We start from the raw sequence: 24,748 nt of genomic DNA, 5'->3' as shown, positions 1-24,748 counted from the left end.
GCATAATTGGTCATCGTTCGTTAAAAGTAATATCTGTCGCTTGCAAAACCGTCAAATTGTATCAGAATTATAAGTGACTAAATACAAACGGTAACATTACATCAACAATTTCCTATATATACTCAACAATATATTTAACTATACAATATATGTTATATATTGCATTTACATTGTTGTGTGTGAAATTATAATATTGATATAATGTTACTGTTTTAGTTTATGTTCTACGGGTAAGTAAAATGTTCTAAGAGAAGAGTAAAGCGGATGTTCGGGTACATTCGTGAGTCAGGGTACTTTTCTCCAGGAGCTGCCATTAACGTTGATCGTTAATAGCAGAGCTACCCTCGTATATCTTCTTTGCCTCTTCTTTCTACTCCCTTCTTATCCTTCTCTCACATAATCCTCCTTGTCCTTTTTCTTTACCAGTCTAGATCCGTACCCTTACTTTGCGTCTCTTTCTCTTCTTTTGCACAACTCATGCAATTTTGTCTTCCAAGCGATTTCTCCCCTCCGCGGTATTAAAAAATTCAATATAATAAAAAAAGATGCTACTTTTCATGAGAAGTTTCACAGTGCGTAGTTTTGGTAAAAAAATTGTCTAGCTTCACACGTGTGTGTTGCAAAATCTGACGTAGATGTACAATAATTTTCTTCTATTATTTGTACTTTTTAAAATTTATAATAAAGAAGTCGTAGTGTTTTTTATTTAAAACTGTAATCGGTATCGCAATTTTATTTATCCACTACGTCGAGATGCGTATTCAAATTTATCCGAAACAATACAAATGTGATATGCATCTGGAAATTAGCATGCGCAATGCAGGTGCTTATACATACAAATATACTCTCTCTTGTATCTATATAAATCTATTTTTATCTACTTTAAATATATAATATCTCGAATCTATTATGTCTGTCTGTATCAAAGAAAAAAAAAAAAAAATGGTAAAATGCTTCTTTCCCATCGCCACCCTAAATGTGATTAGCTCGGGGAGTAACGATAGCGTAGCAATCGTTATCGCGAGGCGAGCAAGAAACGCGCGCTCTTGGGATGCTGCAAGGCGGGATGAAAACGTGTCCGATCGATCGACGCGCCCGGCGCTCACGAGCTCACGAGTGACCACGCGTGCGGCACGTCACAGCGCTTGGGGGGGGGGGGGGAGGGGGAGGGAGAGAGAGAGAGACGAAGTGCCTGGATGCTGGGGAGGCACCGAAAAGAGGTAGGCCTCGCGACGCTGCTAACGTCTTCGATCGCGAGACGATCATTCGCCATCCCTCATCCCTTCGTCTCTTTCTCTCGCTTCTGCTCTCTCCATTTCACCCTGCTGGATCGAGAACGCGAGAACGCGGGGCCGTAATCATAGCCGTGTGGTCCATGCGCGCGCGGAGAGAGAGAAAGGATGAGGGAGAAAGAGAGTGCGCGGCGCTTCGTTTCGCCGCATCCGCGAGGTCCAGATTCTGGAAACAGCCCCCCCGCGGAGAGGACGCTGCAGAGGTCTGGTACGACGAGTCCTCGTGCGCGAAGCGTTTAAAGATCGGGATTAACGTTGCGTATAATAAGTGACACCGTCGCGCGCTCGGCTACAAAAGTGGGCCCGGCGGCGTCGTATAGTCGCACCGCGGAACAACGAGACGACGTTCCTCGCGAGGGGTGTGTGCGAAAGGGCCGCGAGAGGCGTACAGAGAGGAGACAGTCGATCGATAAGCACCGAAAAGCGGAGCGGAAAGAGCGGCGGCACGAGTCCTCCGGCTGCGGAGCGCGGTCCGCAGAGAGAGAGAGAGAGAGAGAGAGAGAGAGAGCGCGATGCTGCGTGCGTGATCTCTCGCTGATGGTCATCGCAGCGACTTACGTCCATCGCTCTCACGCGATGTACGCGCGCACGCGTGCGTATCCACGCATATAGGCGGGATGGAGAGGCGCGCGATCTTCGTGCTTCGTAAAACGTCTCCAAAATTCGAAATACACTCGTCGGACGTTTCCACCCGAGTGCCAGGGTGGAAGGGACACACGGCTTTTCCCGTCTGCTGTCGCAACGGAAATTGACTCTGGGTGGTCTCGTAATTCCATGTGCGATCGAACACGAAGTGTAATTCCCGAGATATCCGGGTTCCCCCTCGGATACCTTTCGGACCGATCGTCGACGACGTACGGACACACGGTGTGCCCGAAATTCTCAGACGCAATAAATCCGTTTGATATACCATCAAGTGAGTGCACGGATAGACCTTCTCAATTGTGTGTGCTCCTGCAGATAATTAGCAAGAATTGTTATACACACACCGATACATCTTGAAGATTGATACGAAATTCGGATGGCAATGTGAAATGGAAGCGAGGAGGACTGTTCCATCATACCTGGTAATATGGCACTTGATACAACATATTAATCACTTTATAGCATACTATTGTTGAAATTTCCAGACCGTATATCTATATATACTATATATATATGTATATATGCATCACCACCGCATAAAATAAATTAATTTCGTTAAATTCACATATCAAAATCAATTTTAATAAACAAAGGAATTGAAAATGAACATATACCACGACGCTGGATAGATGTAGCGAAAATATAATGTATTTCGTAGAATCTTAAAACGAATTTTTTATTTTTTATTATTATTCGTAAACGATTCGGCCTTTAATATGACCATCATCAGTGATCAATTTTAATAAATAATCTTTATATGGTACTAACTAATTTTTTTTATTATTAATGGAGTTTTTCAGTGTCTCCAAAAATAATAAAATATATAAATGTGAAGCATACAAATGGAGGAATATAAAAGGCACGCGCAGAATTTGATCACTATCGAGCGTGACTCCATGTTGTTAAATAAATACGATATAAATTGATATTATTATTGTTCAAAACGTCTTGCGCGTGATATTGATCGCTAAAAATAAAACCGCAATAGACAACCATATTAAGAAAGAAAAAAAAGTAAATTTGATCTTTTTTTATATCTTTTTTTACATCTTTAGCTATAATATATATTTATATCAATTCAAGCAATAGAGGCAATTTCAGAGGATATATTTCATACAACTTAGCTAATGATAAGTATAATAAAATAAAAAGAAAAAAGGATATATAATAGCTTTATGTGTGTAAATATACATATAATACATATTTTAGAAAAATATTGTATACATTTTAAACATCTTTTAATATTATTTTGATGTTAAAAATATATATTTTTTAAATATATATATATATATACATATATATAATAAAACAATACCTAACATATATCTCATTACGTTACAATACTATCACATTTGATATCCTACAATAGTAAACAAATTATTCTCAGTTGTAATAATCGCTTATTGACTTCGACGTTATAATCGTTTAACTGGAGAATGACATAAAATTATTCTTTTATTAATTGTTAATAGAATCCTTTATTTTATTTTTTCCCACACGTTGCTCTTTTATACTCTGACCTGTATAAAAAAGGAACAAAGGGAAACACGTGTTTTCTACACGATCACAAACGACACGTGCAAGAAATCATTACGATCGAGAGGACATAACACTACACAGCGGCATTGACGTAACTTGTCTTAATTACGTTGCGACATTGTCTGCTCTGACTTTGTGACAATGTTCGTTATTCGAAAGGTTGTTGCTATTACAAACAGCATATATCATGAATTAATTCTTTAGCGTCGATCATTATGTACAAGAGGCGTTTGCATATAAATACGGGAATTTTGTGAATATTGATCAAAGGATCGATTTTGATAGCTCTTGACTCCTGGAAGTTGACACTTGGAGGCACGGGCTATGTTATTATTGAAACGAGGGTGCGATATAATCCGCGGAAATAACCATAAGCCAAGTTATCACTCGAATCCTCCGGAAGAGAGGGAAAGAGAGAGGGGCGAGATGTGGCTGAAGGAAAGACAGAGAGCAAAACGCTTTCCTCGATTGCTGTTAACGAGACACGAGATCAGACAGATCGTTGTTACTATATCCTGCGCGCAGTGTATTTTAGATCGCGTTGTGTCTTGGTGCCTCTGCAGATAGACAGTCTGTGTTGAAAGTTGAATTAATTAAGAGAGGAAAACAGAGAGTTTTGAATTAAGACGTCCTGAGTAAAATCATCGATATCATTTATCACTGCACACGGTTTTTTCATCAGGTAAAAAGTTTTTTAAAGAAAATATTATAAAATATTTATATAAGTAATATATATATTATTACTCTGGTTCTGCTTATGATTACGTTTCAAGACCGAAAAAAAGTTTCGAAACACGGTACGCAAAATCAGATATGTATATAAATTCACACGGAAATATTTAAAAGCACTAAAATCCGCTTTAGCCAAATACAGGATTTGTTTTATTTAATTAAAAAAATATTAATATGGTAAAATAGTAATATGGTATGAATAATGTAATACAGTATAATCGATTTGATTAAATATTTCAAGCTGTTATTCGTTCCCCCATGCATAAATTATATGTATCATTAATTCAAGTACAATATAGAAAGACACCAGAATTCTTTAGTTCTTCCTGTAATCTACCTCATATATAATTTCCATTTTTATGAATCTTTACTTTCGCAGTCGCGTATTTCCTGGTGTCCCCGTTTTCCACATTAGAACGGAATTTCTTTTTTCTCCTTAAGCGGTTTGATGAATCATGACATCAAGTATTTTGATCGAAGCTCTTTGGGATTAATGGTGGCATTCGAATGTGATTACATCCCGCGTCGCGAGAATTCTGCGACTGGCTGGCAAGCGCGGGCGTTCGATATACGATTCAATCGATATACCAAAACTGACAATAGCCGCTCCACTAATTTCACTTGAAAAGTGAATAAAAATCTCTCTCGATGGAGGATTCGACTGAATAGCACGGATGTGCATTCTCGAAAAAGTTTCGTTTGTTTCAAGCGACTCGTCGTTGTAAGAATCAGTAAAATAAAGGCGGGTTAAAGCGCGTTAAACCACTGCGCATTCTACGACAGTACTATGCTCTAACAACAGTAATTGTTCGCTGGAGAGAGAGAGAGAGAGAGAGAGAGAGAGGAGAGTACGTGTAGGCGAAATTGATCTGATAAAATGAATTGTTACTCCTTACGCAATTTTCGAGGCGTAGTTTCGACACAATCGGGCTCTGACTTTTATATATATTTTATATAAAATATATAAACAGTGTTTCTAAAAATATAAAGATAGTTTTTAAGCTTGTGTGGAATTGAAACTGAAGCGTTAAAGCTGAAACAAGTTGAAACAAAAGCAGAAGTTAAACTTGTAATTGAAGTTGAAGCTGGAGTTAAATATAAATTTGCAGCTTTTCATCCTTTGATTTTCCTATTTCTTAGAAAATTCACGGATCAGAAATTGAAAATATGTGATTAGTAAAGATAAACATGTTTATATGTTTCTCATCTCTCTCTCCCTCTCTCTCTCTCTCTCTCTCTTTCTCCTTCCCTCTTTCTCTCACCGTTTCTCTCTCTGTTTTGTGATTTTTTATAGCTAAAATGTATTTATATATGCATCAGCAATATTTATTTTTCATCTTTGAAGGATATTCTCTGAAATCGGGAAAGCTAAAAGATATTGTAATGGATGCAGAATAAATGGAAATGTATTTTGGTGTCGCTCGCTTTTAATAAAACGTTATAGCCATCGCCTCTGAAATACCGATGATGGCAGTGGACAGGCATAACTTCGTCCTCGCACACAAACCGGAAATCAAGGAATATCGAGAAATGAATTATTCCATTTCCGGCGTTCACGACTTCGTTTCATTAATTCGTTTTCTCTCGGACTTCTATAATCTCTGCTGTATCATTTATTATTTTGTTATGCGAATAACGGCATGTACGTAATATTTTTGAATTTTAGATAATGAATTTCAATGTGTAAATTTACAATACTGCGCTTGTATAATATATTATTACAAAAAATATATTCCCTATATACGGCATAATTGTAAAATCTAATCAAAATTTATGTAAATTTTCTATTAATTACGAAATTGGAAATAAGATGCATATTATAAAGACTAATATATTCAAATTTAATTTGAAATAATACCTAATAACCGAGACATTTTTGCTTTTTAATTAAGTATATTATGATGTTAAGGAAGTGTGCGATTATACTAATAAAAAATAAATGAAATAAACTCTATTAGCAATTTATTGTAATAAATGTCATACTTAAAATCCTGTATCGCACGAAAATTTACTCTTATTGATACGTCCTGATCCGTTAGATTTCTGAAAAAACAAATGCACGGGTCATTTCTTTATTTTATTCTATTTTAAACAAAATGTGATCATATTGTATAAAATATACAAGATGAGTGTATTATGTAGGTATATAATAAAATAAAATTGCAGTATGCATAGATACGCTCGTGTATATTCATGTATAAATCAAAATTTTTTTAAATATATATAATTATTGTTATTTATAAAATATATAAACTTGTATGCGTGATTTCAGTTTGGGAAATAATGGAGGACCGTAGCCAAGAAGGTCCGTGATATCAAAATTCATCTCGCTGCGCTCATCGTTGTAAATTTCTCACCGTGTCGCGTTAGCACTCTTGAAACGTACGTTTTCGACGTTCCTTCGGAATTCTTTCTAAATTCTAATTCTCGCATCAAGAAGCAGCTCGCAGAATCATGTCTGCTATCTTCGAAGAGCAGAATGCGCGATGTCGCGCGTGACCTTGTCGGGAATTATTAAATAGCCACTGTGTGGACGAAATTGCGAAGTAATGATCAACGACACGCGGCCGAGGCTGGCGACCACCATCGCGGGTTACAGTCAGGCGAATCGCACGTGTAATCGTCGGCATATGTCTGCACGTAACAACGGCAGTTTGTTACTTCGGATCATCCTGATTTGTTACTGCGTCACGGCGATATGCGGTTCCAAGACCAGCATGTTGTATGGAACTATTAAAGATATTCAGACGGTCCTACCGTCAAAACACTCACCTCACTATCCGCAAATAGGCTATTGCGATCTCGACACGGATTGCGACTGGTCCTGGAATGATACCCATGGTTTTAAGAAAGTCAAAGCGCAAGCCACTCAGTCAAGTACCTACCCGATCACCGACGCCGATAATTCTTCAAACGGTACGAAAACTTTGAGTAATTCTCTCCGTCATACGTTATTTTTCAAAAGAAAAATTACCATAAAGAGAAGAAAATCGAAGTATAAGAAATTAAAGTAAATATATTAAAGTTAAATGCGTTAATTTAATCCTAAGAACAGAAATTCATGACATCGAGAATTTGGTCTGTAAAATTAGAATCGAACTAAAATTAACGAAAATCCATTCTATAATCGTTTTAAAATTGAAATGTAATTACGATGGTATAGGAAAACTGTAAGAAAATTAAATAACGTTTCGTTCTCTCCTTTTAAGGCCACTTTCTGTGGTTCAACCAGATAGGAGACGTTCAAATATGGTCCAAATGGATTCCTCGTACGGGTCCGCGTTGCCGCCTCGAATTTTCACTTTATATGGTGGAAATGGAAAACGGATTCATAAACCTCGTTATACAAACTAACAACATGAGCTCCATCGCAGTGACAAAAAGCGGAAATAATACCTCCATGTACATACATATGAACACTTTTTACGATACTATAATATAAATTTTTGGAAAACAAGTCTAAAAATTATGCTTGAACGTTGTTTTAGGTGGAAGACAATGAGTTTTTCATTACGCGCGATCGGTCAATCCTATAAATTAATTTTAGAGTTCTATATACCCTATATTAATTCGAGCCTCGGTCTGGACAACCTTCGTTTCGTTAATTGCTTTCCAGGTAATTTAAAAAAATATTTTCAAATAATTAAGTTAATGGAATATTATGATTGTCGTGTTGTATCAATGATGCCAATACTTTAGTGACATTTGTAAATACGATGACCTTACTCTCTGTTTAATTTACATACCGCGTTCTTCATACAGGAATTAAGTTATTTAAGTGAAAAATAAAATATTTGTATTAGAAGACTTTTTAAGCATAAATAATCAATAATTGATTTTGAAAAAGAGATGTGTTATGTAATTATGAGGACAATCATAGTATTAAAAGAAATTAATGCAGCATATAAAATTATTTTTATAATTAAAGTGATAACTCTTTCGCATGTCTATATTTTAGAATCCACTGGATATTGTACTAAAGATATGTTTCGGTGTAGCAACGGTTCTTGCTTGAATAAGACCCGCATCTGCGATTTCACGGAAGATTGCGCCGATGGCGAGGATGAACTCGAGTGCGGTGCGTACGTCCTAAATTCACTTTATACATATTTTCTTGAATATCAAAACTCACGACAAAAATTCATTATGCTTCGTCTTTGAGATGTATAGGTTCATACAATTAGATATTTAAAATATTTCACAGATGAGATTCCAATGAACGCGAGGTGTAATTTCGAAGATGGTTGGTGCGGATGGACAAACGTTCCTGGAAGACCTCTAAATTGGACTCTTCATAGAGGTCCCACGCCGACCGAAAGAACTGGACCCAGTTATGATCATACTTATCACAATGAAACCGGTATATACATATACTTGAGATTAGATCAAGCGGCGAGAAGCGGAACATATATTCACAGTAAAAATAAATCGTCACTTATTTGACAGGAACGTACGCGTTTGTGAACATGGCTTCTAAATATACGCAAATCCTATATGGCAGTCGAGGCACCATCACAAGTTCTCTGTACAATCCGACTCCTCCTTACAGCAGCAACCCTAAAAGCCCTTATTATCGATCATGTCAAGTAATTATTTATCCAATGATATAATCTATCCTAAATTCTATATATATGAAAACATTTTATATGTATATAATGTATGCAGTGTTTCGAAAATCGTAATACAATCGAGAAGAAGGTAATCCACGTCTAAAAGTAAGTCGAAAACATAAAATAAAATTTTTTCATATAAGGCTTTGGTATTGGAAAAATTGACTTTAAATATTTGTTGGGTACTCTCGATTTAACAGATCTCGTTGTGGACTACTATTTTATGTTTGTGTTTATTGTATTGGGTAATCAAAAATACGCAGTAAAGTAGGATATTCTCTCTCACGCACAAATGAATTTTATTATTTAATAAGTTGTTGAAAATGTCCGAAAACAAAACTTTATACAAAAAAATTTATTCTTTGTTTTCGATTTATTTTTTCATAGAGAATCACCCCTTTCTGGTTGTATCATGATTTTCACATCCTGTATTTAATTCAGCATATATTAATAGGTAGTATATTAATAGATATATCTACATATATTAGAATTAGATATATGTGTATAAGTATAGATTAGGTATATACACTAATAATGTATTATTTAGATATAACATATGTTAATATATATATAATAGATATACATATATTAAATTTCTAAAAATAGAGGTATTGAATCGATGCCATTAATAGTATATGTATTCATAAAAAAACGGCATTAAATCAAAAGACCAAATAAGTCAAGTCATGAATTACAATAAACAAAATCAAAGCAACCTACTTTATCTAATATGAAAGAGAGGAGATTTTATTACTTAAAAAATTTTCTATCTGAGGTTAAAGCATTAATATTAATATTGTAATATTGTTTTAACAAATATATTATAAACGAACATTATTTTTAGATACGATTTTTCTATCATAAATATGGTCCACATGCCGCATCTCTTGGGCTCTTTTTGGTCCTAGTAAAACCATACGGTAATCATACCGAAAACTTGTGGTGGTCCTATGGAACCGATACCGATAATTGGCATAAGGAAGCTATTGCTCTACCTGATATAAAATATAGGTAAATATGAAACTTATGTAGCACATTAAGCAAACATTAAGCGTATACACGCATTTAACGTATAATAGAATTTAACTAATTTTTGTTTCGAAATAAAAAATTAAATTTTATTGATATGATACACACATCTACAGGTACCACTTGCAGTTTGAAGCATCCAAAGGGTATTCTGCAAAAAGTGATATAGCAATTGACGATATTTCTCTGAGTCCAGAATGTTTTGGCATTGGTATTAACATAATTTTAAACACTTCTTTATTATGTATTAACTATTTTTGGCTACTTACTATTCGTATATGAATGTTTCTTTCTACAGGAGTTCCGCAGGAAGTTGTAGGTGATTTTAATTATTACAAACCCGTTATCGAGTTCGAAAAGTTGCCACTGCAGCATCCAGATTTTGTAAATGAGACAGGTACATGCAGTTATGCATTTGTGTGATCAAATTTAATTGTACTTTTTAAATATTATTTATGAATATTTTGTAATGTGTTTATTTTATTTTATTATTACAGATGTAAATAAACACATTTTTATGCATCTTGTATTGTTTTTTTAACAGAAAAATATAAATATCTTTCAAAGCTTATCAGAAATATTATCAAATTATATCTTACATTATTTTTAGTTATCCGAATTACAACTTGCGGGGCTTCTGGCAACACTGGTCCTACAGACAAAAAATGTACTGAAAAATATAATAATACAAATGTAGAATTGTTCATACCGCCAACGACACAGGAGGAGGAAAAATCGGCCTTTAATTTGCATGGAGTCCAACGGTGGACTGCACCACGCGGTGAATACTACACGTTAGTAGATCCAGTCAGAAATATAGATTTACATAATATAGCGGACTTTCAAGACAGTTCATTAGCTTAATGATAATTAATACTAATTTAATCATGTGAGGAGGTAATTCAATTTTAGCAGAGAGATTATCAAATTAATATTTAATCGATAATTCGCAGGTGACTGAAAATTTTACTTATTCTGTGTCATAAACAACGTTTGTTATTAACTCTTTACAGAAATTGTAGAATTTGTAAAGAAAAAAATTAATTTTTTCCACGCATATTAAAAATATCTTTCTCTTTACAAGAAATTTAATCAAAAAGATTTGTTTTAAAATAATGATTTGTTAGAATATGATGATTTCACGAAGAAGCGTACATTTATAATAAATCAAAAATAGAGATAAGATTTAAATCTCGATAGCGGATCAATTTATGGTTGTACTCAGCTAATTAGAAAAATACTTATAAAATTATATTGAGATGTATGGAAATGACAAACCGAATGGTGAATCCATTTTAACACACCTGTCTAATTATAATATTGTTTTCAACAAACAGTTTAATCGCTATCGGAGCACGAGGAGGAAAGGGTTCAGGCGATACTGGCATCACGTTGGGTGCAATTGTTCGCGGTGTCATAGAACTCCAGAAGGGTGACCAGTTGTACTTCATGGTTGGTCAAGAGGGAGTGGATGCCTGTGCCAAAGTGAGTATTGCTGCTTGAAGAAGATTTACATGAAAAATAGAGATATAAAGTAAATATTTCTTCTATGCAAATTTATCATGAACAAAATTAAATGTAAGAACTGGAATATTAATGAACTTATTTTTATATTTTTAAGCTTCTTTACCTTACAACTTTCATTAATGTTTTTCCATACATTCCATTGTCTGATGAAATTGTTTTAACATTAATTTTTCCCCCTTTTGCAGAATATTTTAAAATCGATTTTTTTTAAACCTTGTATAATCTCGAAAAAAATGTCACTCTACATGCTCCGCATTTCTAGTTTTGCAAAGGTAAAACTTTCTTTGAGTTGCATTATAAATTATGAGATGATTTCTATTTGTTCATATTATTGCTTACAATAAATTAATACTATTAATCTTATCAAAATCAGAGCCTTGGTTTAAAAACAACTACCTGTGAATCGGAAATCGTAGTACCACAGCAGACAGCAACGAAAGTGCGAGAAGTGAAAAAGCTCCAATTTAAGAATCCTGGTGGCGGCGGCGGTGGTGCTACTGCCATTTTCACAGTAAATATTATATTCTCAGTAAAATAATGATTACAGCAATTTAGTAAAATAACAAAAAATATAAAATGCATTTCTTTTTATTATATCTGATTGTGATTTATACAGATCTTTTATATTAGAATCATAATACTATTTGCACAAAGAAAGTCTCACTTTAGTTTTCCACTAATTTCCTTCTCGTTATTATACATATACAAGTACGATGTAATTCCGATTACAGTTGAAAGCAAACGGCGATTTGGAGCCCATCTTAATTGCGGGTGGTGGTGGTGGTTTAGGATTAAATCCTTCTATGGACAATGGATTACAGCATGGACGCGGTTCCTTTCCCGTGGGTAGATTTTCATCTTTTCCGTCCAATTTTACAGATCGCAGGGGTAACTAGGTTTTTTCCTTAAAATGTATAATAAAAATATCTGAGTTACATTTTTATAAGAAGAATACAATTTGAAATAAAAATGCAAATTCAATTTCGGCTTTCAAGGTGGAGCCGGTGCTAGTTGGAATGGTACATGGCCTAATTTTCAACGGAAGGCTTGGGGAACGCCATTAATTTATGGAGGTAAAGGAGGTATCGGTTGTGAATCCAAAGATATAAGTTATGGTGATGGAGGCTTTGGCGGAGGTGGGGGCGGTTGTCAATCAGGTGGTGGTGGTGGAGGTTACATTGGTAAGAAGAAATATGCAATATTTTACAAAGTGATTCCGATGTCATCATAAAAGCCTCTCTAATATATTTAAATCTATAATATTTGCATATTATTATAAACATATTACGAAACTACAATTGAGAAAAATACCAAAATTAAGACAAGAAAACAAAAAATACTGATTAAAATCAATCTTGATTTATACATATAAATAATGATCTCTATCAGCTAGTGCTGATGCAAAAGTAACTATAGAAATAACCAAATAACTATGCCTTTTTTAGGTGGAAATCCTGGAAAGAATGATGGAAGTGGTGAGGGTGGTTATTCATACGCCAGTCCGAAGCTCACCAATATTTATTTCAAAGCTGCAGCTCATTCTGGCCAAGGCGAAGTCTTCGTTATACCCGCGATCAGCGGTTGCGGTTGCGATTATCGATGTGTTGCGCTAGATGAGTATTTAAGCGAGACCAAGTGTCTGTGTCCTCAGGGTTGGTTGCTGAGTAACGACTCCAAATCCTGCATTAGTAAGCACGTTCACGATGACGTATCATTGCTCTCGTTATTACACGCAAATATGAAATAAAATTACGTTGAATTTTAGTGGCTGACGATTCCAAGGATAGTCATCAAACGTGGTACATAATCCAACTTATGATTGTAATCATTTGCTTCCTCACTGTTACTGGAGTTTGTTTAATAATTTGTAAGTATACAAAAACTTTGAGTTCTATAACACATCAGATTAAATGATATAAAACGTTGATTTCGATGTTCCATATTTGTTTCTCTTGCATATTTTATATGCATATATTATCCAACAGATAAACGATATCGAAAACAAAAAGCGCTTACCCATCGCCGCCAAGTGATGTTTGGCAATGGTACTGAATTAGCTGCATTGCGTCCAGGACATCAGTCGGACACAATAATGACCGAATACAACCCCAACTACGAGTTTGCTGGCAATCTCTATAGCTTGAAGGATTTATCGCAAATACCTCGCGATTGTATTGATTTAGTAAAGTTAGTACGAATACAGTTATTATTAGTATAATACCAAGATTAATTAGCATATTAATTAGTTAAATTTACTAAAACTGCTTCTCTTTTAGGAGACGTAGTCGATTTTTATTATTGTCATTGAATGTCAAGAAGAAAGAACAATTTTTATCGACTATATCTCCTGAAAGAAAAGCACTCAGCCTTAAATAATTATACAGATTGAATTTTTTTATCTTCTCAATGTTTATAATTAGAATATCAATAAAATATTTTCCTAACGTTTATATATACATATATGTATAAAAATTATGTATATATATATATATGTATAAAAATCTATAGATTTTCTAAGAATTCGAACGTAAAAAAATAAAACAAAAGCTTAATTTTTTTTTAATTGCGTGAAATAAAATAAGAGAATGATCGATTATATTTTTAATGTAGACCTGTCGGCCAAGGCGCCTTTGGCGAAGTTTACCAGGGCGTTTACAAATACAGAGGTGACGAACACCCTGTCGCCGTCAAAACGCTACCATCTTTATCCACGACGCAAGCCGAAGCTGATTTCATGATGGAGGCATTAATAATGAGCAAATTTAATCACCCGAATATAGTGCACTTTATCGGCGTCTCTTTCGATAAACATCCGAGATACATCGTTCTCGAATTATTAGCTGGAGGTGATCTTAAGAATTTTCTACGTGAAGAACGGCCTCGATCAGTGAGTATTAATAGAAAACGTTATAACATTATAATTCAAGAGAAAAGCGAGATTAAAATATGTATATTGCACTATATTCTTAATTTTCATCTACTTTAAAGTAAATGTGGATAGTAGTTTTTTCAAATATTTTTAATGTCTGCATTTTTTCTTTGATTTTACAGGACCGACCTACATCACTGACAATGCTAGATCTTGTTATGTGCGGTTATGATGTCGCGAACGGCTGTAAATATATGGAGGAATCGCGTTTTATACACCGAGATATTGCCGCTAGGAATTGTTTGTTGACAACTAAAGCACCGGGACGTACCGTTAAAATTGCAGACTTTGGCATGGCCAGGGACATTTATCGAAGTGATTATTATAAAAAAGGTGGCAAGGCGATGCTACCTATAAAGTGGATGCCACCCGAAAGTTTCTTGGACGGCATATTCACTACAAAAACCGATGTCTGGTGAGACTTACAATTAGTATTTCATATTTACTAAAAAAAACGTGCCATCCCATACAATCTTCTTTTTCAAAAATACGCACGTTTTTTTATTTCTATGTAATTTAGTTTCATTGATAATTCAAATTCTATCGATGGAAAAACCTGTCACATATTAATGTAAATTATAATATAAAAAAGAAGTAAAGTCTATAACGTTCTTATAATATAATATGATTTTTAGGGCCTTTGGCGTGCTCCTGTGGGAAATTATGTCATTTGGATATATGCCCTACACCGGGTGTGCAAATCGTGAAGTGATGACGATGGTACAGTACGGTGGTCGTCTTGAGAAACCCGCGGGATGCCCAGATCCTATATATGGAATCATGACGCGGTGCTGGCTTCCGCAGCCTGACGACAGGCCAAGTTTCTCTACTATTGCTGAAAGAATCGGTTATTGTTTGCAAGTAAGAGCGCAATACGAATTACAACTATATACACTGCTTCTATTATATTTTATATATCTTTTGTATGAAATTATTCTTATTATTTAATCTAAATATTATGTAAAGCAATATATAATCTATGAATCAATATTTTTTTTTACAAAGGATCCTGATGTAACGAATCATCCCATGCCTAATTTCGACATATTACCAATCTGCGATCGTGAAATAACGGTTATGAGACCGGATCCAGAAGCAGAATGCATTAATATGCGGTCTAATGTCAGTACAGTTTTAAAATGAAGTATGAAAAGATTATATTTTGTTCAACGTGTAAAAAGTGAACTTTAAACTTGTTTTATGTCTATCGACAGTCGGATGGTGGTTACATACAACCGAGGGTCACCAATCCGCGATCCGTTGCATATCGTGTGAATCAAGCTATGGGTGGAATCGCCTACGATTCTGAAAATGAAAAATCGATTGAGGATTGCAAATTGTACAGCGAGTCTTACACGAGATCAACGGGATGTCAACAAGGAATCAATTGCAACACCTATAATGACTCTGGTATGGATTTTGACCAAATTTACAATAGTGACAACGATCACGATGAAGAAGATCTTGATGACGATGTGATCGAAAATTGTAAGGTACGTATTTGGAAATTTTAGAAAATTTATCATTAATTGTATTTAATCGTTATTCTTATTGGATTAATTATATTATCTTATTTCAATTATTATATATTCTATCAGAATTCTTCTTTCTTGTATTAAAATAAATTATATAGCCATATAATATGGCTACATTAGAAGTTAAAATAAACATGGAGCGACGTGTAAAAAATAAACCTATTTGAATAAGGATCTCACAATTATAGTAAAAAATATTTTATAACAATTCAAAACTATTTTAATGTTACATTTTATTTTACAATTGCAGTTAAATTATTTTATATACTATATATATATATATTATTTGTACGATTTTTATAGGACAAATATAGGATCGACCAATTGGATCACCAAGAAAGCAGGGCAATACATCGAACTAGTGTCATCGAAAACCACGATAACGTAGACAATGGCAACAACCGTCCAGAGGATGAATGTCATATGACTGCCAACATCGATAGCGCAATAACAGATCGCAGAAACGGTAATGAGAGCACAACGACTACCGACACCAATTCCGACTCTCTGATAGTGCAATCCTCGGACACTCCGCCCGATACAATAACGAACTCATCACCCAACACGCGCTCTTGTTCGCCAAGTCGTGTCATCGGCCTCAACGCCAACGTTAGTAATGTGAACGGTATAGTGAAGAAGAACACCCTGAAGGCAACTCTGAGTCTGGACCCGAGCGCGCTCTGCAGAGGCACCATCCCCTACGAGAAGATCACAACGCGAACGCAACGCTCGAGTACGCCGGGCAGTATGGAACTAAGGAAGGTAACTTGACCTCCCCCCTACATTCGGCGTCCTGCAAAGTTTCCATCTGTACATGATCGTGGTCCTTAATCGAAGGTACTTAACACTAAAACGCAATTTGTCCACCGATAAACTCGAACATTTACGATCAAGGGGTTTCCCGTGAAATTTGACGGCAAAAATATGACGGCTTATAAATCTGCAAAAGATATATACAAGTAGATATAATATAAAAAATAATATTTCGAAAAATAAAAAATGAAGAATAGAATTGTAGTATGGTATATCAATATATGTACGTATTTTATATATTTTTGCGCGTTTTCAGATGCAAACTCCTCGATTGCGAATTAACAAGACGTCTTTTTGAGATTTCAAATATTTTAGAAGATTCTCTGAACTACTACTTCCCAGTAAATTCAGAAATAGAGGAAGGCATTAATTGATTATGGTTTTTCTTGCATTACTATTGAAATGCAATTTTTACGATGTAATACTCTCTATTTTACATCTTCATTTTTGCAATGAAGGACTCCCTGGGTCACGAGCTGCCAAGGGAGGAAGAGTGTTCCTGCTGAGATTTGTCCGAGGGGGGTTGACGAGGCTGCCCGGCCGCGTTCGGCTGCAACGTTGCTCGCCGATTGCAGCTGCAACGATCGGCCACAACGACTGCGATTATGAGGAACACGCAGCTCGTAGAACTCTCCTCGTCTCCGTGGACTCAGGACAACGAATACTCGCGTCGTTACTATTCCGAGGAAACTCTCTTGTGAATTGGAATCGGGGAAAACCGCGAATTTCTCTTCACAGGCGACTTTTTTTGATGCGCGCCGAATACTGGTTTCCATAAGAAAGACACGCGATTATCGTAAGTCGGAAGAAGAGAGATTGTTACAATGAATGCAAAACAAGCGAGTTATGTATGTACATACGGAGGAGACGAAAAATACAAAATACGTAAACATGTATTCGATATGTTACATATATACATACACATACAACTACATATATACTTTGCAAGGTGATCTCATCAAGTAAACTTCCTAATTGCGTGATAGCGATGGGACAGGAATTTGTAAAATTATTGCGAGTCACTGATCGTTAACGTGGACCTTCGAATTAGAGTGATATATAGCTCGTAAAGTCAACGTTAAAAACGTGGATGCGTACTTGGAAATTACAGATTGGGAAAAATGTTTCTGTGGTGTACATATATTTGACATTTACGAGTCTAAGAAATGCGAGTAGTCTTGTCTTCGACATAAAGTAAATCCCTGGTTGAAGACAGTACAGCCGTATTGTCCTATATATCTAAACGCTTAAGGGAATCAATACGGATACAAAGGGTACTATGGCTGTCAAGTAAAATGTTACACTGTAATATCGATGTAAAAAATCTCCGTAGGCTGATCGTCTTATCTCGTGACTCTCTCTAACCAAAGAGGCGACGATCCATGAACTTGATTCTCATTGATGCACCATCACTACCGTAAAGTGGACAGCGATAAATGCGTCTTAGGAAATAGAAAGGCGGGGGAGAAGAAAGGAAATAAAAAGAGCACGAGCCCTTTTTTATTTTTCTTACAACGACGACGTATTTTACGTGCGCGTAGCGTATGAGAGTCAGCCTATGTATCTGTACGTGAAACGTAATAAAGGCGTGTTTATGGAAGGTAGTGTATATTACTACTTCATAAACTTTTTCCTCCGATGGTTATGAAGTTATTTAGAATCTCGATCATAAACTCAATAATACTTATAAATTTCAAGCACTTAAAGGAAATTCTTCAATGTCTCATACAATAGTTTCTTTCAAAAAAAATAATTGGCTTCGTTTCTTTATAGCTTTTAGGTCCAGTTTTACAACTCACGGTTAACTCTTAAGCGAGATTCAACTTATTTCTCATCTCTTTCCAATTTTTAAATTAGGAAAAGATAAGAAATAAGTTAAACTTCGGTGAAGAATTAATTATGAGTTATGAAACTGAACCTTATATGTCTAAATTCTACTATAAGTAAGACTCGTAGTAACATATTCTCGTAAGACTTGTAAGAGCTTTTAAGTGCTGATACCTTTATACAATACCTTTACAGACAGTTTCGTACTACCTATAAGATTTACAAGAAATCGTAGATATTTGTTAACAATTGTATGTTTTACGATACATACGCATAAAATTAGAATCTAGTTATAAATTCTTACAAATTTTACGAGAATAAGTTCTTACGATTCTTAGAATCTCTGCTTAGAATTGACCCATTAATTTACCTAGCATGTAAACCAATCGAAAGTGGCGTACCATTTATGGTCTAATTGAAGGGCAAGTTGGCGTTACATTGTTGGCTCTCCTTTCCTTCACGTTTTGAGCATCATTAATTTTCTGGTGTCAACGTATTCTCAGGTACATTTGCATCGTGCATCGCGCTGGCAACTAGATCTCTGCGCTGGACACTAACATTTTGTCACATCTTGGAAAGCTTCACAGTTTTCTCAGTAATGTCGGCGGCGCAGCGGCTATATATACGCTCGTGCACGAGTATGCGGAGTAAATAAGCACAGCATAAACGACAGTACAGTGTCAGACTAAGCGTGCATATGAGAGCACGTAGCGAAGGAAAGAGGGTGACAGTCGCGATTCGCGTTGGATGACAATTCGCGCATGGAACTCCGGCGTCGTATGCATCCCGATCATATCGTGTTTGTCCTCGCTTTGTGTCCCTCGTCACTCCGTAATCCGGGACGATGTTGAATTATTCGTATTATTACGTGAAAACTATCGTCGAAGAAGGTCGTCCGCCAAAAACGTATAAATTTGCGAAAGGGTAAGCCGTCTCACGCTCTAACTCCTGTGATAAGTTTTAAGCTTGCTTGCGATACAGGATGAGACGAGAACATGCGAAACGTCAACGTGAAACATTGATTCTCTAACATTGATTCTATCACTATGCTTGAGAAAGATTATTTAATATTTTATTTAATTGTAAATTTTTTATTTTTTTTTAAATTGTAAATATTATACCCTCCCTACTTCCTTGGACATTAGTTAAATTTACAAAATTGATGAGTCAATTAAGAACACAAAAATGAAAATAACAAATTTAATGGAACTTATAAAGCAAACATTTGCAGAGCAGTAATTTAGTAATTTAAGAAAAATAATCAACACTTGGTCTTTTAAATCTTTATTTGGCAGTTATATTTCAATTAATTAACAACAATTTATATGTTCTGACACTTGTCTCATATCAATTTATTGAAAAGCAGATTGGTATTGGTTTTTTTAATGCTTTTGAGGCTTGCACGGGTACTTTCTATACAGAAGTTATGCGTTTCGTGAGTTATCTACATGTCCAGATCCATTATTAGAATGCCAACGTTTCGTAAATGTTGCAGTTCACTTCATCATCAGAGCGAGAAGCAGCTGACTTATAATGTATAATATATCAGGCTAATATTACATTTGTTTGTTTTTGTTAGACAGATTTTTACGACAAATTTTTCAAATCTTGTTATAAGAAAAAGAGATCTGAGAATCTTTTGCAGCCAATTAACATTTTCAAAAAATTTGTCGGATGACAAATGTAATATTTACAAAATGTTAGTATTCTAATAACGAATCTATAGATACGGAGATAATCCACAAAATACATGCATTGGGAAAAATAAATCTTAATTTCAGAGAAATATTTCTTTGCTCGAATTAAAAAAAAAATTATCTCTTTGGATTAATGAAAATTTCTTTATAAAATTAAGATATTTTTTTCAAGTAAAAAATATCCTTAAAAAATTTTTGAAGATTACTTTCATTGATCCAAAAAAATAATTTTTTTGAATTCGGGCAAAGAAATATTTTTCTGAAATTAAGATATTTTTTCATGCACTTTTACACTAAAGAAAGACAAAAACAAATTTTTGCTCAGATATCCTGTACAAGCAACCAAAGACGCGTGGTCGACATTAGGTCGCTACAATCTTCTGTCACGTTCATTACGAGGAGGCCTCTCTGGTTCCGGCGATGTGCACCATCCTGCCAATACCACTTTTAAGGTTTGTTATGTTTCCTGGCTCATTGAACGACAGTGATCATTTCGCGCGAATCAAACACGTTTAACAACCAAAACTCGTTGTGCATCATTCAAAATTTCTTAATCGCACGTCTTCGCGGTAAAAGGGGAAGATTTTTTTCGGATGTATCATTGGCACATCGCCAATTTCATTTTTAAATGTAAAACACGATCCCTCTCATACGCGCGAACTACGATGCGTATAGTCGACATATTTTTAGGCTCGCAACATCTAACATTCTGCCCTCATACTCGCGGTGTCTGCACAACGCTTTAAAATGTTTCGCAATCCTTTGGAAATTGCGATTCTTATCGCAAAAGAAAAAAATTGTGAAATCTCTTGTAAAGCTAAAAGTTAATTTTTTTACAACAGTAATATTTCAATTAAATAAAGGATTAAATTAAAAAATTATAAAATATTTCAAATTTAAGACTTTTTCTTTTAATCTTATCCAAAGTTTAAAGTCTCAAAGCTGTATTACTGAAGTTTAATTACCTTACGAAGGTATTTATTAAAATAACTTTTAAATTCATTTTTATTAAAAGTTAGGCATTAGGCACTCAAAAATTAAATTTCAAAAAAGCCCATGAAATAGAAATTAAGTTATATGTAACTAATAAATTAAAAGTATTTGCAATAGCAATCTTTAATATTAAAAAATTCAGATTAGAAATAAGATGAATGTTCGAAAAGATAAATGTACATTTCATTTATTGTCATTAATAGTTTCGTTATTTAAACGTTGATTCATGTCTGTTATTGGTTTGATGCCAGAATATCTTTATCTGAAGCCAAGGATTGTTCATTCTCGATTCTCACTGACAATGAAACTGACTAACACGCGTGATGTTAATTAAATTAGTACCTAGCTTGCTTTACTCTTCTCACTGATAACAATTATCAATTGGTTTACAAAACGACTATGAAACGCTCAAAATATACATCGTCGATCTGATGTGGCGAAAAAGAAACGTCTGAGCTGTTCTCATAACATAATGACTCATGTAGCTTCTTCAAAATTCCCAAAATAGCTTGTACCATATTAGTCGGTCGAAAACGTGCTTCATGTGGCTTCAACTTAAAATTTACTTAATCTTGTAAGCTCTCAACGTTACTAAATCATTACAAGTTTTATCTATTGCACTCATAAGTTAATTCATCCGTTTTAAAATTAAAGTGAGGTAATCTATTGATGATTTTTTCGAGCATATTTAAATATATATTATAAATAAATATTAAATCCATTTTTAATAAAATCATTTTTTAATTAAAAATATTCTTAAATAATTAAGAAATGATAATTTTTTATCCGATATATAATATGCGATATCTTATACATATGTATGATACATACAATACGATTGATATCACTGTCCTTTCATATTTGTATAAAAAAAATTCATATAATATTATGGCGGAGTGATAGAGAACCGGTTCACAAATTGTACTTTCCTTTTTGGCACTGTTTACGGGAATCCCTTATAAGGAAAAGCGGTTCAATATGCAATGCACGTGTAAACAAGTGACCCGTATATTGGTGCCGCGTCAGCTCGCGACACAGCTCGAGTGGAGGTGGGAAGGGACAGTTGGTTCCGAAACAGAGCGAATCTAACCGGATATCCCAGCCAGTGTATCATGTACCACACGCTCGTCAGCATCCATTTCGGTACGACCGCGTGCGGTGCAGAATCGGTATCATTCGGTGCCGTCACCTGCAACCAGGTTTTCGAATTGCGCTCCGGATTGCGCAAAAAAAAAAACCATTAACACATTTCGCGATACGGCGATTCGCAAAACGCTCACAATATTGATTCTGTTACACAAACAGACTTAATTATAAGGGTAATTATAGGCAATGCGGTTGTGAATTGTGGTATTATGGAATTTTCCAAAGATAAAATTTATATAATAAAAAATAATTGTACAACGTTTTATTCGCAATTAATTTAATGTGCAATTATTATAATGTGCAATATTCTAATGGGTAGTTATTCTAACACATTTTATATTTGTATAATAATCACATATTTGATATATTAATTAAGAAGACACTGCAATATTACGCAACACATATAACGACCGTTGCAAAATAACAGCAATAATTAGTTCAATAATAATTGCTGTAAATTAGATAATGAAAACTAATTTATATTAAATAAGAATGTCCATATTTATATATCATCACCTCTGTGCACGATCATTTTATTTTGTGAAATAATTTCCGGTTAAACGATTCTAATTTAACTGCGACATAGCAGTAATTGCTAAACGAGTACATTATATTATACTATATATCTAAACATTCTAAACGATCAGATAAGAGATTAAGTTCAGCTTTAATGCGACACAGTAACCATGACACGCACGAGGGTGTGCCTTTGGATCGATAAAAGGTTCGGCACGGTGCCACGATTTTAATAGCGCTGAAAAAGGGTGCAGCTTTTAGATTATCGCAATAAATAAAGAATTATTATTTAAAAGTTAAGAAAAAACGAGGGATCGCCTAGAAGTGTTTCTTTTTTTAAATTCTCTTCTGTGCGTCTTAATTACTTTAACTGCTATAACATAAATGTGTATAAAGTTTAGTCCTGGAAAATAATTCACAGGATTGAAAGGGTAGACTGTACTTGATAAAATATAAAATGATAAAAATGTTCAACAACATAAATCGAAAAATCAATTCTGTCAGAACTAAAAACAATTCTGTTTTGATAAAGCCGGTGATTTGTTGTATATTTACACACATGCATGTCTTTTCTTACATACATTGATTCTTATTGTCAATTTACATATAAAAGCATTAAAAAGTAAACTCATGAAAAAATTATTACTTCACAAATTATTTTCTATCGGAATACAGTGAGAATAAAATTCTTTCTTAAATATCAAATCGCGCTCTACAATTTCTCAGACAGCTTAGAATATTTATGATAAATATTTATTACTGTTTATATATATGTATATATATATTTTTCTGAAATATTTATATAAATGTCTTATATATATTTTATATAAAGCTTCACTCAAAACATTAAAATATGGATTAAATATTTTATGTAATGTTTATAACAAATATAAATAAATATTTTTAATAAATATTTTTTATTTAGATATAATGTCTTATTATTTTTTAAGTATTTTCAAATCGTTTACTATAACATTTACAATCAATATTTCATAATATTATATTTGTAATAAATGTTTATAATTTGCACAATTTAAGATTTACAAATATTTTATAAATATTTTATAAATATTGTGCGCTGTCCGGGTCTGCGTTCCAGCAAGTCTTTTCATACACTTTCCAGTATATTTATTTACTTTACAACATAATAAATGTCTGCGTATTCACAGACATTGAACATCTGTTTTGTAATGGATTTACGTCGACGTGACGTCATGATCATCATCGTTGTATGAACTATGCCGTGCATGATTTCAAATGGTAATAAAAGCTAAAACTGGTAACCCAAATGCATCTGAGCTGGCATATGTACGAATATACATGACTGCGGTACCGATGGCAAAATGCAATACACATATTGTTTGCAACAACAATCATTGTCGCGATAGCTAGCGCTGTGTCGTAACTCAATAATTCTGGCTCCGCGCCAATAAAGTCGACCGTGACGTAGTAGAGAACGGTTTCCACGAAACGCGATAGATCCAAATTCCTCCAGGTGATTGTAAGAGCTGATAAAGATATGGTCCGATACTCGCAAATTGCATTATTTCGCGCCGAGTTATTAAGTGATATCACGACGATCCCGGATTCTCCTCTTAATTATTGTATTTACAAATCGACAAAATTGCGTGTTTATTATAATTGCGTGGGATTACAGACAATTGTCGGGATCGATTGTCGGCACGCAAACGTCATTACAATAGAAATCATCGACAGACGGAACTTCTTTTTAAGATTCGAGCGATACTATCGATGTATGTAATACATACAGTGTACAGATCTTCAGAAACTGTTTGGCAGTCGTCCTAAAAATCAATCAGTAGTGCGTTGTAGACATCTGGTGTAAGTTAAACATCCAATAGATGTTCAATAAATATTTTGAAACAATGTAAAGTTTATTGCATCGTTTTAAATAGAA

The 24,748-nt window shown here is 34.4% G+C and overlaps 1 protein-coding gene across 2 annotated transcripts; it reads left to right on the top strand.

Annotated features, from left to right (window-relative positions):
- Positions 1-2,328: 2,328 nt before the first annotated feature.
- Alk (Anaplastic lymphoma kinase) lies at positions 2,329-17,548 on the top strand. Of its 2 annotated transcripts, none has more exons than XR_001940740.1 (25): positions 2,329-2,359; positions 6,481-7,124; positions 7,418-7,610; positions 7,697-7,824; positions 8,167-8,286; positions 8,413-8,568; positions 8,655-8,794; positions 9,663-9,829; positions 9,964-10,058; positions 10,146-10,244; positions 10,458-10,641; positions 11,185-11,332; positions 11,748-11,885; positions 12,106-12,262; positions 12,370-12,555; positions 12,820-13,062; positions 13,140-13,241; positions 13,360-13,561; positions 13,985-14,261; positions 14,426-14,718; positions 14,939-15,164; positions 15,309-15,425; positions 15,518-15,796; positions 16,142-16,675; positions 17,110-17,177. XR_001940740.1 is itself a non-coding variant. In XM_018541072.1 (25 exons), the coding sequence occupies exons 2-25, from the start codon at positions 6,758-6,760 to the stop codon at positions 17,155-17,157; spliced, it is 4,524 nt and encodes a 1,507-aa protein (XP_018396574.1). In that variant the 5' UTR covers positions 2,329-2,359; positions 6,481-6,757; the 3' UTR covers positions 17,158-17,548. The 2 variants fall into 2 exon arrangements, 1 of the variants encoding a protein (XP_018396574.1); XM_018541072.1 differs by having other exon boundaries at positions 16,142-16,600; positions 17,110-17,548.
- Positions 17,549-24,748: the final 7,200 nt, after the last annotated feature.

The sequence above is a fragment of the Cyphomyrmex costatus genome, unplaced genomic scaffold, assembly GCF_001594065.2.
Source record: "Cyphomyrmex costatus isolate MS0001 unplaced genomic scaffold, Ccosl1.0 scaffold275, whole genome shotgun sequence".
Lineage (NCBI taxonomy): Eukaryota > Metazoa > Arthropoda > Insecta > Hymenoptera > Formicidae > Cyphomyrmex > Cyphomyrmex costatus.
Note: the sequence above shows the minus strand (reverse complement) of the source record. Positions and strands in the feature narration are given on the sequence as shown.